The 18,624-nt window shown below is 28.2% G+C and overlaps 3 protein-coding genes and 1 long non-coding RNA gene across 10 annotated transcripts; 3 read left to right on the forward strand and 1 right to left on the reverse strand.

Annotated features, from left to right (window-relative positions):
- The first annotated feature begins 2,557 nt into the window (after window positions 1–2,557).
- LOC145187748 (uncharacterized) lies at window positions 2,558–4,150 on the forward strand. The gene has a single exon (XM_090073020.1). The coding sequence runs from the start codon at window positions 3,140–3,142 to the stop codon at window positions 4,046–4,048; it is 909 nt and encodes a 302-aa protein (XP_089929146.1). The 5' UTR covers window positions 2,558–3,139; the 3' UTR covers window positions 4,049–4,150.
- Window positions 4,151–4,303: 153 nt separating this feature from the next.
- Window positions 4,304–6,515, forward strand: LOC149892859 (uncharacterized). 6 transcript variants are annotated; one of them, XM_090073029.1, is made up of 5 exons: window positions 4,304–4,678; window positions 5,367–5,403; window positions 5,666–5,749; window positions 5,985–6,036; window positions 6,228–6,515. In XM_090073029.1, the coding sequence occupies exons 1-5, from the start codon at window positions 4,655–4,657 to the stop codon at window positions 6,382–6,384; spliced, it is 354 nt and encodes a 117-aa protein (XP_089929155.1). In that variant the 5' UTR covers window positions 4,304–4,654; the 3' UTR covers window positions 6,385–6,515. The 6 variants fall into 6 exon arrangements, with proteins under 6 accessions (XP_089929155.1, XP_089929171.1, XP_089929163.1 ...); XM_090073037.1 differs by lacking the exon at window positions 4,304–4,678 and adding an exon at window positions 4,939–5,105; XM_090073056.1 differs by lacking the exon at window positions 4,304–4,678 and adding an exon at window positions 5,112–5,167.
- A 2,738-nt stretch (window positions 6,516–9,253) lies between these two features.
- On the forward strand, window positions 9,254–16,428 carry LOC149892860 (uncharacterized). Its single transcript, XR_016451805.1, has 3 exons — window positions 9,254–9,381; window positions 15,014–15,105; window positions 16,318–16,428. It is a non-coding gene; the product is annotated as an uncharacterized LOC149892860 (long non-coding RNA).
- LOC149892861 (NCK-interacting protein with SH3 domain-like) lies at window positions 10,405–14,861 on the reverse strand. 2 transcript variants are annotated; one of them, XR_016451803.1, is made up of 12 exons: window positions 14,668–14,861; window positions 14,253–14,362; window positions 13,475–14,059; window positions 13,235–13,361; window positions 12,868–13,029; window positions 12,658–12,744; window positions 12,357–12,428; window positions 12,062–12,142; window positions 11,824–11,952; window positions 11,564–11,656; window positions 11,224–11,396; window positions 10,405–10,955 (listed from the first exon to the last, which is right to left on the reverse strand). XR_016451803.1 is itself a non-coding variant. In XM_090085165.1 (12 exons), exons 1-12 carry the CDS (start codon window positions 14,836–14,838, stop codon window positions 10,767–10,769), a joined length of 2,046 nt encoding a protein of 681 aa, XP_089941291.1. In that variant the 5' UTR covers window positions 14,839–14,861; the 3' UTR covers window positions 10,405–10,766. The 2 variants fall into 2 exon arrangements, 1 of the variants encoding a protein (XP_089941291.1); XM_090085165.1 differs by having other exon boundaries at window positions 12,357–12,495.
- Window positions 16,429–18,624: the final 2,196 nt, after the last annotated feature.

The following is an 18,624-nucleotide window of genomic DNA, read 5'->3' on the forward strand; positions in this document are numbered from 1 at the left end:
AGTCTAAAATTAAATTGCACTAACGATGAAAAAATTTACTCAATGAAAAAGTGGATAGGTGCTATCCTTCATCATTGTACCAACTTTTCTAACTTAGATAAGCGCCACATGTTTTGTCCACCAGGAGAAGAATCGTGGTGTACTTATAAGAAAAATAAACTTAAAAAACACAAAGAGAAGATTAATTTACCAGAATGGATGTTTCCTATCTTGTCAAAGATTTTCCAAGATCTTTCAAATGATGATCTTCTTCGCAAGTGCATCCACGGGGAAACTCAAAATGCTAACGAGTCCCTGAATAATATTATCTGGATGAAATGTTCTAAGCAAGTCTTTGTAGAAAGGTCAATTCTACAGTTAGGTGTATATAGTGCTATTCTTCAATTCAACGAAGGTCAATTTGGACTTGTTAAAGTGTATGAAAAACTTCGAATACAGACCAGTGTCTGTTTTAATATTATATCTGAAAAAATGAACCGACGCAGCATCCAAAATTTACTTATTAAAACATCAGAGAAGACAAAATCAAAAAGAAAAAAACTAAAAGCCATCAAGAAGGGTTTATTGGATATAGACTTACATAAAGAGGGAGGAGAAACTTATTTAAAAGGAGGATTTTAGTTTTAAAAACAAATTTTTTTCTTGTTTTTTGATTTTCTACCGTATCGTTTTTCAAGAAAATTGTCTCACAAAAAACATCATAACTTTTGAATTAATAGTGATAGCTACTTGAACTTTTCAGGACTTATTCATCCAGTGTACTGCTAGTGCCTGAGTGTTTTTCAAATAAGTTTATTACTTGTAAGTTGTGGTTAGGGAACTATGATCAGAGGCCTAGTAGCACATTTTTCGAAAATACAGTTGTTTTGAAGCATAACTTTTAGTAGAAACATGATCTTTTAATAAAAAAAAACTCACGCACTAGATATAGGTAGCACGAACAAGTATACCAAGTTTGAAAGCAAAATGAGCTTTTACTCATGAGTAATTGTGTTTCTAGTAAACTCAATTTTTAGGGGTTATTTTGACTATTATAGGCCTCTATGTGATCATCAATAAATTATTGATGTTCGAAAAATTTTTTTTTTTACACATTCTGTACCTACTTTTGAGAAAGTTAATGCTTAATGAATAAAAAGTAACTTTTTTTGATTACGTAGGAACCACCTTAAATTTATCAGCTGAAAGTATTTGTTTAGAGAAAAACATAGTTAGAGGTGCATTAAACATCTTAATAAAAATGCAGATTTTTTTCAAACCCATTTCCTTTTTTTATAATCAAATTCTTTTAACATTTTTACAGCTAAATAACCTCAAAAAGATTTTTAGAGATCAGCTTCGCTATTCAAGGATAATGAGCCTTTTTATAGGTTTCTTGTCAAGAAATAAAACTGATAATTCCATCGTAATATAACGCGAGGTTAGAATTATTTTGTTCTATCTCCCATTTTAAAAGTTGGGAGAAAATGAGTTATTAATTTTAGTAAGTAATGATTAATTTTAAAATATGCTATATTTTACAATTTTTTTTCTAAATAGTTTGTTTAAACATAAATTATTTAAAGCATAAGTTATTATTTCTTTAAAAATTAAAGCTAAAATTTTAAATAATTTTTACTTTAAGAAAAAAATCAAAAACTTTCTCCCAACGTTTAAACTTGGAGAACAAAGTAATTCTAACCTCGCGAACTGACATGAACAAGTAGTCAGAATTTAATCGCCATACATTCATAATCAAGAACTGTTACAACAGGACCTAAAAATTGGGAGCTGAGATTTTTTAAACTTTTTTTGATTTAAAAAATAACCTAATAGATTTTGAGTTTTTTGTTTTTTTTTACTATAACTCCTTTCTTTTTTTACTGCTAATCGTTTTATCTTCCACTCTGTGTTTGCAGCTAGTATCACCTATTGACGCTTGTCTATTGAAAAACGCCCAACGAGTTGACAGAACTCTTCCGCCGAAACTGTGACGTCATTTTGTTTTGCTCGTCAATAAATCCATGTTATCAAATAGTTTCGAAATGTAATTTTTTTTTTTTTACTGTAAACAAAGAAATGTTATCAAAAACTTATTATGAACAGTGCAAAAGTACGAGGGGCGAAGAGGTTTAAAATAATCAATCGTAATCAATAAACTTTTAGTTGCTTTCTTTTAGGTCATTTTTCTATTTTTTTTGTTTTGTTTTGTTTACAAAGTTAAAATGCAAAAGCCAAAAAGTCTTTTACTTCATGTGCGTTGAAACATATTTATTTATACCTAAAAACTAAATTTTCTAAAGCTTTAGTTATGCATACAGTAATGAAGTTCTACTGCCAATTATGCTAATTTCAATTATGCTAATTTATGCAACAAAATTACGATTCTATTTTTTTTTTTTTTTTTTTTTAATCAACAGAAAGCACCATAAGCTGACAACCCTGAAATAAAACCAACATTTTTTTTTTTCACAAGCGTTTCATTTTTTTTGCTGGATTAGTCCAAACTGGTAGCTGATAGAGCCTAAGTTTTATTGAATATGAACTTCTAATAATACTTGATGATATGAAATGAATTTCGTGACGTCAGAAAATGAAAAAAAAAGGTTCAATATTTTCCTACTTTTGTTTAACATAAACATTCAATTAACGAAACAACGCAAATAAAAAAACAGAAGAATTATTGTCTTGAGCAACTTCAAAATATTTCTTGGCAAGTAACAATTAACCAAGTTTGTTATCGTGAATTAAATTTTAAACAACTTTGTTTTAGCATTTTAAATATGCGGACCGTAATGGAAGAAACGTCTTTAATTTTATTTTGTTGATGTCAAATTTAATCAAGATTAATCCTCTTTATTTTTTTTCCAACCGATTGTAAAGTTTCTTTTGATGCGTTTTTCTAATATAAATAGAGATCAGCGATGAGCATTAAAATTCTTTTTTTCGATTTGGAATTTTATCATGCATTAGAACCTAAGTGCTATTGTTAATATTAAAATTATCGGATATTGCCAGTATTTATCTTCTTTTTTTTAAACAATGTTTTGACGACAAGGGTTTGCAATTATGTATAAATCGGTATAATTTGGTGAATACTTCAACGGAATGAAACTTTTACCGCGATATTATTAGTTTTTATCACTAAATTTTAAGAGAAATGGTTAGAGATTTAGCGACGGAGCTTGATCGCCGTTTAGCAAATGTAAAATACTCTTCAGCACTGAAAATAAGTGAATGGAACCCAAATAATATAGTCGATTTAGTATACGATAACGAAATGCACCAGAAACATAAAAACGTAGAGGACAGACTTATTTCTAGAGTTGATTATTGGATAAACATTAGTCGAGTGGAAACAAAGAATGAAATTTTAGTAACTGATGGAAAAACAAGCACTGAAAAACGTTTCAAAAGATTCCGTAAATTTCACACTTTTGCTGGAGTTATAACAAAATCTTTCGAAAGTTGGCACGAAAGCACGAAAAAGGAAGAAAAGCTGATCGAACCAAGTGCAGAATCGTCTGCATTTAGTACTAATAATGTTCTCCAAAATAAATCGTCACTGACGGAGAGCTCATCTACAGTCTTTGTCACTCATAAAACAAAAAACTCCAGGTTTTTCTTTTTAAAAAAATCTGCAAACTTTTTTACTGGCGAAGGAAAGGAAAATAAGTCAAGTAATAGAGAAATACAAGAACCCTCAGAACAGGCTGTTAACAATCCATCCGACAAAGAAATAGCTAATCAGCCAAACAAAAGGAGTGGAAGAAGTAGCAGTTCTCACACTAGACCGTCGATTTTTGAAATCGAATCTTTTAAAAACATACGCAATATGTCGCAATCATCAACTAGGATAAATTTAACCGGGAATGATAGTGAGCCGAACTATCAAAGTATAAACGATTCAAAGTTTAACGTGGCTCCTATGTTAACCCCGAATAATTTAACTTTAGAAAACTCTTTTAACTCTCGTGGCAAAATATACAATAGCATCTTAGATAGGAAAAAATCGCGTCAAATGTTCTATAATCCAATTCATCAACAAGCTGAAATTGGGGAAGTTTAAACACAGAAAATCTCTTAGAAAAAACAAAAAAAAAAACGACAAATTTCTAGCTGAGTAAATTTATAAGTAATTTATATCATAATTATAGCTCTTTAATTTAAACTTTATTTATATTGGCTTATGCCGTGATTGAGTCTTTTTGTTAGCTCAAACCTTCCACCCACGTGCTTGAATTCAAAACGTTCTTTTCCATTGGATTTGTGCACGCATATAATCTATTTCGATCTGATAGATTTTGGTAATTTTTTAAAATTGGTCCGTATAATTTTTAGTGAGTTTTACGTATGACCAGGTAGTTTAAAAACTTAAATGATACCTATCATGTTTTTCTCTTTTTTTACGAGAGTTGCATTCAATTATTCTGACTAACAATATTACCAAGCAAAATTTTTTTCCAAAAATCAATTTTATGATTTAATTGCAGGGCCGTTAATGACCAAAAATACGGTCGAATTTTTTTTTTTTTTTATCTAAGTATCAAATATAGTAAAATATAGAATATTCTAGTAGAAATGATTTCAAATTCAAATTCATCAAATATACAATAGCTTTCGTATTTTTTGAAATTTTAGTATTTTACGAAAAAATAAATAGCTAGGTAAAAAAATGAAAAAGATCAAGTTAACATTGGTGAATATCATTCAGATTTTGTAAAATATCATTAGAATATCATCTGAATATTGTCACCCGCTCCTAAACTCATTTCTCTATATTAAAAATAGCGCATTACAGCATAAATTTTATTTAGTTTACGCACTTTTTGGGCTTTTAACAGATTTCCTCCTCCTCTACGCTCCACCAGGAAGTTTGTTTTGACTATATATATATATATATATATATATATATATATATATATATATATATATATATATATATATATATATATATATATATATATATTCTTAAAGTACTGCTGTTATTTAACATACTGGTATTTGACTTTTTTAATCCACTCAAAGTAATTTCAGTCAAACCAATAAAAAAAATATAAACAACTTCTCAGTCATTTAAGAGCACTTAAAAGGTTCTTCTCGAAAAAATGAGCAATATCACTGATGTAAGTGGCATTTTGATAAATGATAAAATACACTAACACAATTAACCGGGAACTTCCTTAATGTAAACAGTCTTAATGCCTTTTAATAAATTTTGATGATTATGATTGATACTAAATATGTTAACATATTCATAAGTTAACATTTGAAAAGAACTTTTTATAAGAAAATACTTTCCCTAAGCAAAATAATTAAGCAACTTCCAGGTAAATTTGAAATAACTAATGTGAATTGTACAAATGCATGTTTTTTTTACAATTTAGAAAGGTGTATTCCTCACTCCTTGTCAAGTTCCTGAAGGTAGGTTTTTTTTTAAAGTGAAATTTTGCAATAATTGTGTTTGATATCTTTGCATTTAATTACTATATTAGACTAACTGTACCATTTTAAGATAATATCTCCCTGATCATAAGTTAAGACTGATAATATATTTGCTATCATAATCATAAGTTAAGATTGATCCCTATAATAAAAGCATTTTAGAAAACATTTTAAAAAGAATAATTACAAAAATATTAAGCCTCAAGTTGTGCTGTTAACTTTGCATATTTAACCTTTAAAGCATCTGCTAAAGAAGTGATAAGAGAAGAAGCAGAAGAAGAAAGTGAGGAACTAGTTGAAGAGAGTATCACAGAGGCTTGCAAAGGTTGTTACTTTTTTAGATATATGTACATGTGTGTGCAATTATGTAACATTTTTACAGTTGCACTTTTTGCAATCTTATATTTTTATTGTTATAAGAGTATGTTAAAAGTTATTTTAAAAGTTGTATTCTTCTAGTTTGTGATTTTTACCATAAATTTTTATTTTAAAGCTTTTATTAAGTTATTTTTAGAAATACAGGAATTATGAAGTATAATATAGGGAGTCAATTTCTTTAGTAATTAGACAGCAGTCTTTAAACACATTAATGAAGTGGGTTCAAACATTTAGGTAATGTTAGTTTTGAAAATGTTTCTTGGTTGACAGTTTATCAAAGTTGTTTTTTTTACAAATAGACTTTTTATAAATAAATTTTTTATAGATTTTAATGGTTGCAATTTTCTAAGTTTATCAATATTTTTTGTTCATTTTTTACTTTCTGTTTTTAAGTTTAAATTACTCTGATTATTCTTAATTTCTAGTGACAGTGAAAGCTTTGATAACTACTATGAAACACGTGTTGATGATCTCATAAAAGCAGCAAATCTGCTTGAACAAGCATTGACTGAACAAAAGAGAATGTTGAAAGAACGCCTTAAGGGCCTCAACAAAGTACTTATTAATGACAACGAGGATTAAAGATTAAAGACAGAACTAAGATTTTGTAACAGTTCCTTATTTTTGCTCCAAAAGTATTTGTTGTTTCACTTTATTTTTAAAGGGTTTTTTTTAGTAAAAGATGTTTGAGAAAATATTAAAGCACAATAAAACAGTTTTTATGCAGTTTTTTTAAGGTGTTTTACTAATTAATAAGGGTCTGGGTCTTGAATCAAAAAGTATTGTTAAAGCATTTTTCAGCAAGACATTACAAGGCTGAGTAACATAAGACCATTTTAGTTTTGTCTTGCAGAGGCTTGAATCAATCAATACCACTTTGTAAGATCATAAATTAACTAAGAAATAATAAGACCCTTCTTGTTTTTGGTTTTGATTTTTAACTAGTATTGTAAGTACAAAAGTAACCACAGGAACAGCTTTTAAATGATAGCTTACACACACCACAAGAAATCTCAATATAATCTTTGTCTTTTTCCATTTTAGTATAAATAGATTGACTTGTAAATAAAAAACAAGGAATCAATCAACAGTGTAAATATAATTGTTAAAATCTTGTTATGACAAATTTATTGAGTATTACAAGGCATACATCTGTAGTCTTGAAAAGTCCTGTAAAGTTTTGTTTATCTTGAAGTTATTAACACATTACATGACCACTAAGAAATGTCCTTGAACACGTCTTGAAAGGCTTTAAGACCAAATCAAACTTGTCATGGTGTTGGTATTGAAATTGATTTATCTCAAGACGCAAACCCTCACTAAAGTTAACTGAAAAAATCCTGTATAAGTTATCTGTAACAGATTAAACACTGTATTTATAAGTCACTGCATTTATAAGTCACTCAGAAAGGTTATGAGTTTCTGCAATTTAATTACTTGCCTTGCAGCAAGCTTAGATTAATGTAGGCGAGATTCATTCTTCTATGGAATGTGACAATTAGTTCTAGTAAAAGCGAGTAGAAAAAATTAATTTTCGAATTTTAATCACGCGTACAATATTTTATGACAAATAGAAACAGTTTTTGTAGACAAAATCTTTTATCATAAACTGTCACTACGTGAGAAGTTGTCACAAACCTTTTTTTAAATGAACCGCAATATTGGTACAAGTTAATATTCCTAAAGCTAACATCAACTTTATTGAGTGTTAAAGCAAACATTTTATTGGTAATAACTAATGTTGTATTTCTGAGTATTAGAATATTATGTCTAAAAACGTCATTTTTTTTTTCTGTTTCGTTCACAAAACCATTCTTATTTAACCTGTGATATCCACGCCCTGCTCCTTGAGTAAATTTTTCTTTTTTTTTAGATATTTTTTTTTTTTTTAAGCGTTTTAAACGAAATATTGATAGCAAGTTCGCATAATTATTTGGTTCGATATGACCTCAGATTTATTACGTCATAGAAGGATGTTATGTATCAAAGAGTATTTTCAACTTACCTTTTTCTCATCTCGTAAAATATAATACTAGAAAATGGAGAAACTTAACATAATATTACGAAAAGCTAACATTTCTGGTCTTGTAATACTATCATAGATGTAGAGAATGTTCTTCATTTTTCAAAAGTAGGCTTAAGAGGAAGAATGATAAGATATTTTACGACAATTTTTTTTGGGCAGAGATAACCATGTGACTCTTCAATAGGAAGTCATGAGACTTGGTGCAATTTTCTTATTAAAAAATAATTTTTAAAATTTTTACCAAACTTTAATTGCTCTCAGCCTGTTCTTCTTTAGAAAATGTTTATCTATGAAATTATGAAATTTAAAAAAGCGACCAAAAATTAAAAATGAACTGAACTTCTTCCAATTTTTCATATTTTATTGAACTTGGAAAGTTTTTCGTAATTTTTAGAAGCTTGACATATTTTAAAATACCATTTGAAAAGAAGATGACGGCACTAAATTAAAATAAGTTTGGACTCAAAAATTAAACGGAATTCCAAAGTAGATATGATTTAGTCATGATGTAATCCTTAAAAATATTATTAAGATAACGGTATAAAAATATATAAATATGTAATGTAATGGGAAGAAGATTTGTCGGTTTATCAATTTCAGTACAAATTTGATGACCCAACCTCATTTCTAAGTTACGGAAAATTGAATTATCAACTCTTTAGTCAATTTGGCTTAGTAAAACTTCATTTTTATCATAACTCTAATTTAAAAAACAAAGTTCAAAAAAGAGCATTTCTTCTTTTTTCCTTAAATTTTCTTTTTGTAACAAAAAAACTTATTCTCTTAAAAAAAGGAAAATAAAATTTTTTCAGGGATTTTAAGTATCGTGAAGCCAAATTTAAGCATCAATTGAACGGCTGAGTGGAAAAGAATAATCCAATTTCGTACTTTTTGGAATATAATCCTATTTCTACTCAACAGTTCAATTGTGTGACTGGTTTATTTTTCGTGTAGTTGTACAGATGCGTCCGCTTTCTCACACTTTATATTCGATAAGTAATATGTTGTTCTATTGAAAAATTGTAAACTTGCGCTTTTTATTAGTCACGTTTTCCTTCCTCGTATTATTTTGACTTTGATTTAGAGCTTAAATTTGTAGCAATAGCTTACGAATAGAAAGGATTAGTATAGGGTCAAGTGGCTTCCACCGGATTACAAAACAAATTTTTTAAATTACAAGCTATACCGTAAATTTAAAATACAGTATGGGGCAAATATTTTTTTTTACAGCCAAAGCAACAATAGGGGTATTTTTAATTTTGTCTAATTATAGCAGTTTATAGTTGGATAGTAGCGCAGTTATCAGAAAGATGAAAAATTGACGAGAATTTTTTTGTTTTGCGAAAATTTTCTTTTAAAAACGCGAAATAAAAGCACTAATATTTTATTATGTAATTCTCTATCGACAGTGTGAACATGAACAGTCTGAAATGCTTACTACAACAAACCCAAACTTCAAACAATCTGTTGACTACACCAAGCATCAGATGCTGTTTCATTGGTGAAAAAATGTCAATTATCAGTATTGTATCATCACATAGAGGCCAATAATGGTAGTAATGAAAATTGAAGCAGCAGAAAGTTTTGTTATTAATTTTTTTTTTATTATTTCTTAGTGTCTTTTTTGTTCAACTCGATGACTCTAAGTTGTATCTTGTTTCAAAAACCTTTTTCTATTCTTTAAAGTTATATACACACAGCAAAGCTCCTCCTCCTGTTATTTATAATAATTTGTTGCATTTCTTGCAAAAATTTCTTCAGCAACATTTTACTTTAAAGACCTAATAAAAGCAGCAGCTTTCTGGGTTTCTAAGTTGCTGAGATTTTAATTTAGTATTAGATAACTCCAATATAAAAAATGCTATAAGAAAAAAATCTTTTTTTTTTCGGACGTTTTGTATTTGAAAAAATTATTTGTCAAATAATTCACAAATAAAACCTTTGAAAATAGAATTTGCCCTGGAAATCAAAAGGTTCTGGTCAGGAGTGTTCCTTCATCTCTCCCTTGCTGTCATTGGGAGTATATCAACCTCATTGTTTTTATTAAAATATCTAAAAACCAGCACAATAATAATGATTAGTCACGTGTCTTAAATAATAAATTACTGACCAAAGATAGGAGCTAGTTGCATCCACCACAAATTCCTGCCGGAAATTTTTGTCATTCCTGTTACAGTTGAACACAAATTATTTTAATTCCACTAAGCTCTGTCAAAGTTCAACGATTTTTTTTATACAGAAAAGCACACTTTCGATTTTAGTGATTTTGGGGTTTAATTTTAGGTATTTAAGGGATGGGTGATCGAGTTTTTTTTTATATAGAAAAGCACACTTTCGATTTTAGTGGTTTTGGGATCTAAATTTAGGTATTTAAGGGATGAGTAATCGAGTTCTTTTAAAGCGATTTGAGCATTTGGAAAAATGTTACATACATACAAGATCTCTTCTCATGAAAGGAATTTTTAAACTTTTTGGGAAAAACTTACCGTGACATCGAGAAAATGTTGCATTGTGCATTTTTGTAACTTTTTTAAAGACTTGTTTTTAAGCTGCTCGTGAAAAATTTTAACTAGAAGTTTTACAAAGATACATAAGCAGTTATTTATTTTTTTGTCTCTCAGCATAAAAATATTTTTACAAATTATCCCATAAATTTTTTTTGTTTTTAAGCAAAAATATAATTATAAGAATTTTAAAAAGAGTATCTATAAAATAAAATAGAAAAAATGTTCGGAACGATAACTTTTAGCCTAAATATTTGACGGAGCAACGAACAAAGATATAATTACAAATAACTCTAGTTACAATTGGAATAAAAGTATAATAAATATTATAAATAACGAACTTCATTTGGAATGGTTGTTTTAGAAACATTCAAACAATAAAAAATTCAATAAAAAACTTTCAACCAATGAACTTATTGTTTGAGGCTTAAATTTCAACAAAACATATCCGGGAATCGATGCATTACTTCACGGACGATATATACATCCACATCACTTTCATTTGTGGCATCATTTAAAATAGCATCGAAATGACGTTTAAACTCGCTTGCACGTCTCTTTAGATCGGTGTATGCACTGGCTGTTAGAATACCGTGAAATAAGGAAAGATATTCCGTACGAACCTGAAACAAAGTAGACGGGTGGTAAAAGTACACGAAAATGTTAACGCAGTTTTAAATTGAGGCAACTACGTTGAGAAAGAGCCGATGATTCATATCATCAAGTAAAAAGCTAAGTTATTACGCTAAAAATAAATTAAATTTGATGCGCAGATTTTATGAGATGTTTAGAGAAAAATTAAATCTAAAATTAGAAAATTTCCCGCAATAAGTTTATTGAACGGGAGTTCGCAACCTCTTCACTTAATCTCAACGAACAAACATATCATACCGGATCTTTCGAGGGTCTGTTAACCAGTTGACGTAATATGATATCGATCATTACACACATGTCGGTGCTATAAAACATATTGGATGTACTTTTGGAAGAAAATATATCTATAAGAAACTTCAGTACAGAATCAGGACAGCTCGAGCAAAACGGAAACAGCGCAACAGGATCGGCTATAGTTAGAAAAGAAAAGATTCAGTATTGAATTCATCAAAGAATTCCTTTTGTTATAAAAAAATACCGCGCAAAACTGTGTAACACAAGTTTCCGGATCATAACGAAAAAGCTTATAATAATAATATAATCGAAAATTTAATTAAATATAATGACTTCAGTTTACTTTCGCGGTTAAACAAGAGCATGATTTTTTCTGAGAGTGTTCGAAAGACTGTTCTTTTCCCCAACACTTGCATAATAGGGTTGTGTTTTGTTGCTAAAAGTATAAAATGACTGTTAAACAAAAATAAAGATATGAATTTTATACAAACCCTTATTTAATGTAGTAATTAATATTACTAATTTTTATTAAAAATTAAATCATTAGCTATGACTTAATAACAACTATTTATAACAATTATTACCCATTTATTAACAAATTACCTTTAAAATGTTTGTTGAATGCAAGTATTAAGCCTACCAGACTGTCAGAAACCTGATCATCTGTATCATTTTGAGGGGGATCCTCAATCATGCCCAACAGAAAATTAACAAAAGCTTCATTTAGCTGCGCTATGAAAGATAAGAGGTAACACCAAAAAGAGGTTACACCAAAAAGAGGTAAAATGCTACAAACAAATTGAATTTCAAGAAAACAGATCATAAAACAAATGACACTAACCATAATGATGGTATGGAACAGGTTCACCTGTTGACAACATCATAGTTAAAACCAAAGATGAGTTGAGAAAGAGTGTTAAATCTAAGATAAGGATAAAATTACTGTTTTTAAATTTATATAACAACATAAAACATGCTTTGTAAATATATAAAACTATATAAACAGAAGTTTAAAAATCAAAAATCATATTATTGTAATAAACTAAATTGTTTAAATATAAAAATATAATTATAAAATAAATAATTTTAAAAGAAATAAGTGAAAAAATCAAAAAGATATAAATGCATTTTTAAACCTTTCTGATCCTGCATCATGGAAGCAGCTAATTCTGTTGGAAGAACACTGCATAACAGTTGGGAAATAAAACCTGGACCAAATTGACAAAAATAAGAAAATATATGAAGAAGAGAGATTCGAAGCAATGAGCGAGATTCCTAAACAAACCATAAATTACTATCACATCAAATTATAAGAAAAAAAAACAAACAGAAAGTGAAAGAAAATGAAATTAATATACCACAGTTAGAGAAAACAATGAACACAGAAAAAAAAAACATTGTTCAGAGAGAAAAAAAAACAGCCAAAGAAAATCTTACCATTTGGTAATAAACAACAAGTTGACTAATGTATCGATATTCATCATCTTGAAGAACTTTACGACAAATGCTTGGGTCTATTTCATCCTAAAGTTTATCACAAAAAGTAATTTTATGAAGATAATGCAACCTTTTTTTAAAAATATTGGAAAAAATTAAACTAAAAAGACACACTAAAATAATCCAAAAAGAGCAAAATTAAAAAAATACCATGGTTTGTACAAGCTGTGATAAAAGCCCTTGAATCTCAGTAAAGTCCTCTCGAATTCTCCAATTTCGTTGCTGGGAATCTTCTTTGTGTTTAACTAACTTATCAAGAATATCAACTAAATGATTAAAATCTTCTGTAACTAAGCTCCCACGATACTCACTCTGCAGAAAAAGATTTAAAAGATTAAAACTATGGTAATTTTAACAAGCATCATTGCAGATTCATCAATAAAATTGTACTCTAAATTTTAACATAAATTAACATAAATTTTTAACATGAATCTTTTTAAGAGAAGCATTTATTGAATAGAAAAGTTAAAATAAACCAAATAATAAATATTTAATCTTTTTTAAAAAAAAAACTTGCCAGCTTATCATCTTGTAATTGCATTTGAACATTTTTCATAAGAGCTTCAATTGAAGGTATATCATTTCCTAATTGGTTAAGTATATAACGAACAGCCACTAAAGATTTGTTAAAACTAATTTTGCATCTAGAGAAAAAATGTACAAAGAATATTTTTATTATGGATACATTTATTTTTAAAAAAGTAAAAAAAAAAAAAAAAAAGGATACCTGTAAAATAATTTTACAAACCATTTGTACCTGCTTCGAACATCATCAACCAACTTTTTTCCAAAATCATTTGGCACAACAATTACTGAAGTTGTATCAAGTGATGAATTGTGGAGTGGAGAAGAGAAACTTGCTGTACTAAACGCATTTAAAGAATAGTCTAAACTTTCACTGCAAGAGTTTTGAGAACTTTTCTCAATTGCATTTTGTGAATCTACTTGTCTCATTGAAGTTGATGATAGCTCCTTTGTTTCATAGCTTTTTAAATTTAAAGGATTCTGTGAACTAAGCACTTTAGGAAAAGGATCAACAATGTTTTGGGATGACACACTATTTCTGACTTGGATATCATTAAATTTAACAATATTACTAGACAAATTGTTCTCAGAATGGGTGACATACTTTGTTTCTTTATCAGACAGCTTATTTCCTATAATTGGTTGCAAACTAGAGCATGATTGAGTAGGCGGTGCTGGTGCAGAGTATCGCTTTGGTGACTTGCCTTTTCTAACACTGTCTGATTTAACTTTTTGAGGTACTTGAACATTAGTTTGAGATTCTTGGCTCCAAAGTGAATTTCCTTGAGATATAATTTTTGTGTTGTAGGCTAATTTTCTAAAACAAACATGTTTGCAACACAAACTTATTTTTTTTTAATTTGTAAGTTAACTTTTCATAATTTAAGATTTATTATAAGTATTTTAAACAAAAATATCATATTTTTAACTTATCAAATACAATGTTTTGGACTGTTGTTGTAATGAAAAGTCATTATGAGCTTAACACATTTAACTTGAACAACACTAACTGTAAATTTCGCAGGTCACTAACATCAAGACCATTTGTTTTGGTGAGTGCAATTTTATGAATACCTTGTATTGATTTACCAATAGATGAAATAACTACTTTTTCAGACACCTAAGATAAAAAGGGAATCTAAGAATTAAAGGGAACCTAAGTTTGAAAGGGCCATATCCATTCCTTAAGATATTAACTTGGTTGTCTCTTGATAATTGTTTTTATTCTATTTTATTCTATATCTTTCTACTCTATTTGTCTATGACAATAATTTTGAAACTGTTAGTGAAAACATTAAAAAAAAACCTTGTAAAAAAACTCACAAGTGTTAGATTATAAAAATATTTGAAACAGCTGAAAAAATACATAGAAAAATATAATAGATAACTAAACAAATACAATTCTTAATATAGACAAATCAATACCTTATTAATTTCAAGATAAGAAGCTGGAACAAGACCACAGCAACCATCTTCATTTGCAACCATCCACCAATGTTCATCAACCTCTTCAAGAAGATTAAACAAACATCCTTTGCTGAATTTTAAAACATCTTCATCTTGGCCTCCATCAAATGCATAAGCTGCTTTATACATATTTTTACTTTTAATATATATATATATATATATATATATATATATATATATATATATATATATATATATATATATATATATATATATATATATATATATATATATATATATATATATATATATATATATATAATACACACACACACACTATCAATTATATATGTATATTTTCTAGCATTTGAAATGCATTGAAGGAAACAGTATTACATGTAACAGTAATGCATAACTCAATTAATACGATTAATATGAAAAGCTCAGTTTGGGGAGGTAAGGACCAATATTTAACCAAGTTTCCGCTTTATTGATTAATAATATGCAGGTAGGAACTAACATGCTAATTAATTGAAGCTTAGAGTCTACGATTGTAATATACAAAAATAATTACTTAAAACGAAAAGCGTAATTTTGAAGCACAATTCTAGAATAATTATGGTTTTCCTTTGTTTACGGCTTTATTTAAACAAAAGTTAAAAAGGAAGAACTGCATAGTTATGCAGTTTGTTTTCGAAACGCAATTAAGCTTTTTTTTTTTTTTAAAAAAAACTAAATTGCGTTGCGTATATTTTGAGTTTATGAACATAAACAACGAGTTTATTAATACTTGATAGAATTCCCTTTAAATTTTTTCTATGGAAAAAATGTATTACTACCTATAAAATTTTCTGAACCAAGTTGTGTTGACCGTTCAAAAATTTGTTTGAAAGGATTTCACCTGATTTCAATTTCACAAAGTTTTCTTCAATTTTTGTATAATTCTCCAACTTTTTTAGCTAATGATACAAATTACATACAATACATAAAATATTAGAAATCTTTTTTCTTTTTTTACATTTGATCTTTTTTATATACATATATTTTCTTACTCTAAGTCAGATTAACAAATGCTAGACCTTTAATAAGGGAAGTTCAGATACTGGCATTTTACCAAGAACTTAGTCTGAATCTGTTTGAAAAAAATGTATTAAGGATGAAGCTGTTACAGAGACGTTATTTGAAATTTTAGCAGTTTGAAACTTTGAAGCAAGGAAATTGTTTATACTAAACTGACCTGTTTTTAAAAAAGTGATTATTGGGTTTTTCGTTGGAATAATATATATTTCCTTTTTTTTTCACACGGAGAGTTTGTAAAAAGAAATCGAAAAGAACTTTGTAAATTCAAAAATTGAAGACACTTTTTGTTAATATATTAATAGATAAATTTTAGAAGGTATTGGAAGGATAGAAAATGGTGATATTATTCCAAAAGAATTGTGAACAGTTCTTTCGGACTTACGCTGTAATATTAAAGTATTTTAGGCTTTATTTCCAGAAGAAAATATATTTCATGCAAACAACAATTGTTCAATTATTTTTGTGTAAAAACTATATGCATATACGGCCAGATAATCCATAACTGACGATAAGAGTTACATTAACACCTTGATTTTCATACATATTTTTAAGACAACTGTTCATCTTAACTGAATATTTTTTTACTAGAATTAAAAGACGCCTACGAAAATCTGTTTGGTTGAGTTGCTGTTTAAAAACTATTGCTTCAGCCTCAAAATAAGAGAAAAAGACCAGTTTGGTTCCTTGATCATCGTGATTGGACAATAGAAGACTTTGAAAAAGTACTTTAGAGTGACGAGTCAAGTTTTAAAAAGAAGAAGTTTACTTTCGTCGAAGCGATAAAGAGAAAAGGTTACCAGAGTGCGTAATGCCTTGAGTGAAGTATGGTAAATGACTCCGTCTTGGTTTGGGGATTTAGTTTAAATTAATGGTATAATGAAAAAAGAATACAATAGAGTTCTGAAACAAAATACATTTCAAAGTAGTGCAGAATTCATTTATTTCGAACGACAAGCTGGTGAAAATGTTTTGAAGAACATATTTAGGCCTCCACAAAGCCCTAGTATATTGAACTTCTATGGGACCAGCAGAGAAGGAAGGCCCGCGATTGTTATCCATTATCAAAGGAGAATATGTGGAATACTTTGAAAGCTTGCTGCGACATTACATCACTAAAAAACCATAAATAATTTGGTAGCGAGAATATCCTCACTAGAAAAGAAATATTCGAACATAACATTATTTTTTCATCTTTAAATACCCATTTTTATTTTTTTAATTTTTTTTTATCACATAAGCTAACTTTAATTTTGATAAATATTTGTTAACACCTTAAATTAAAAATTAACAGAAAAAAATTTGTTTTTTTGTATTGTAAAAAGAAATTGGGTAAAATTAAGCGAAAAGTTTAATTTGTTCTATACAGGATTTCCTTGTGATTTAAAGGGGACAAGAGATGAGGCTTGAGAAAAAGCAAAAATTGACAATGCTCGACATATGCGCATAAGCTCTTAGTTAGATTTTTGGTTTTTTGGTCAATTATTCTTTATGTATGTAGTATGACAGAATAGATGTCTTGAAAATTTAAATAGCCTATGTATCGCTATGTAGCGTTATGGACTTTAAAATACGAGAATGTGTGTGTGCGTATGTAACAGTTTCATCAAAGGTTAATTACCTCTGTAAAAATTTATTGATTTTGAGGACTCAATTTTCTCATAGTTTTGGATTTCTTACGTAAGTTAAAGCTGAATTAGTTCTCTCGAAATGTTAACCCAGTTCCAATACTTTTATTTAAAAACAAAATCTGTAATCAAAACAAGTTTTAAAACTGAAATAAGACTTAAAATAGGTAGAAAAAAAAGGAAAAAAAAAAAACATTAGCTTTCCGACTTAAAAGTTTTTACAAAAACAACCGCAGTGCTATAAAAACTCATACACCAAGAAATATAACTAAATAAATAGAAAAGGAAGAAATAGAGATTCATTTAAAAAGTAAAAATTGCACTCAATCACATTTTTTTTTTGTTCGTTTAAAAGTAAAGCTTTCTTTTAAAGTTTTCGCTAATAAATTCTGCACAAAGATATAAATAGAGAAACGATAGGATGTATGCGATTTCAAGGTTACACAACAGAATATTTTCCAATTACGTTGTTCAGTTACAATCCCACACTAAATATATTTTTCAAATATACCAAACTTCAAACACAAAGATAGAAAGTGTAACCTCGTAGAATGCTTTAAATGTTATAAAAATACTGTACCAAGATTTAAAGGTGAATAAATAGGAATTTTAATAAAAGGTCCAAAATTACATAAACTAAAAGCAAACTAAAAGCAAAACTTCCATAAAAATGCAACAAAATTTGATTCAAATTAACGCAAAAACGATTACTGATTATCTGAAAAAAGAGTAAAATTTAAAACGATTTTTTTTTTTTTACTTAACCAAGCATGACGCAAACCACAACAACAGCATAATCTACACTTTGATAAACTCTAATTTTAAAATTAAAATGACGTAACTAAAAAGTATTTAAAGCAACCGAAACAAAAAATGTTCTCATACAGTTGGAAAACATAAAGAGCGAGTTAATATGTGCATAAATTAATTTAAACATAGCTCTCTCAAAACACAAAACATAAGGGAATAACACGTGGTATGAATTGATGCCATTTTTAGACTCCAGCAAATTTTTAAAAATAAAATAACAAAATAAGGAACCGAATAACATCAAAGGAGTTAGAACTTCTTAGAGTCTCACTTAATAGTTGCAAAGCGAGAAATTGAACAAAAGATAGTCGTTAAGATATAAAGCAGGGGCAACTAAGCACAGCTGCAGCATAATTAAAGTATGGAAACCATAGTATTAGTTCACTTCAAACAGCAAAAAGCCAAAAACCAAAAAGAAAACAAAAGTATTTCAATATTGCGATTAATATTGAAAGAATTT

This window comes from Hydra viridissima, unplaced genomic scaffold (assembly GCF_058129835.1).
Source record: "Hydra viridissima isolate aposymbiotic clone 2 unplaced genomic scaffold, HvirCarnegie_v1 scaffold_1, whole genome shotgun sequence".
NCBI classification, from domain to species: domain Eukaryota; kingdom Metazoa; phylum Cnidaria; class Hydrozoa; order Anthoathecata; family Hydridae; genus Hydra; species Hydra viridissima.

Excerpts from the sequence above, each read along its gene's own strand:
- LOC149892859 (XM_090073029.1), top strand. The coding sequence starts at position 4,655 with ATGAAAAAGATCAAGTTAACATTG. Across the intron at positions 4,679-5,366 it reads AAAAGATCAAGTTAACATTG|AAAGGTGTATTCCTCACTCC; the intron begins GTGAATATCATT and ends TTTACAATTTAG. Across the intron at positions 5,404-5,665 it reads TCCTTGTCAAGTTCCTGAAG|CATCTGCTAAAGAAGTGATA; the intron begins GTAGGTTTTTTT and ends TAACCTTTAAAG.
- LOC145187748 (XM_090073020.1), top strand. The coding sequence starts at position 3,140 with ATGGTTAGAGATTTAGCGACGGAGCTTGATCGCCGTTTAGCAAATGTA.
- LOC149892861 (XM_090085165.1), bottom strand. The coding sequence starts at position 14,838 with ATGTATAAAGCAGCTTATGCATTTGATGGAGGCCAAGATGAAGATGTT. Across the intron at positions 11,657-11,823 it reads ATTCAACAAACATTTTAAAG|CAACAAAACACAACCCTATT; the intron begins GTAATTTGTTAA and ends TTATACTTTTAG. Across the intron at positions 10,956-11,223 it reads ACAGACCCTCGAAAGATCCG|GTTCGTACGGAATATCTTTC; the intron begins GTATGATATGTT and ends ACTTTGTTTCAG.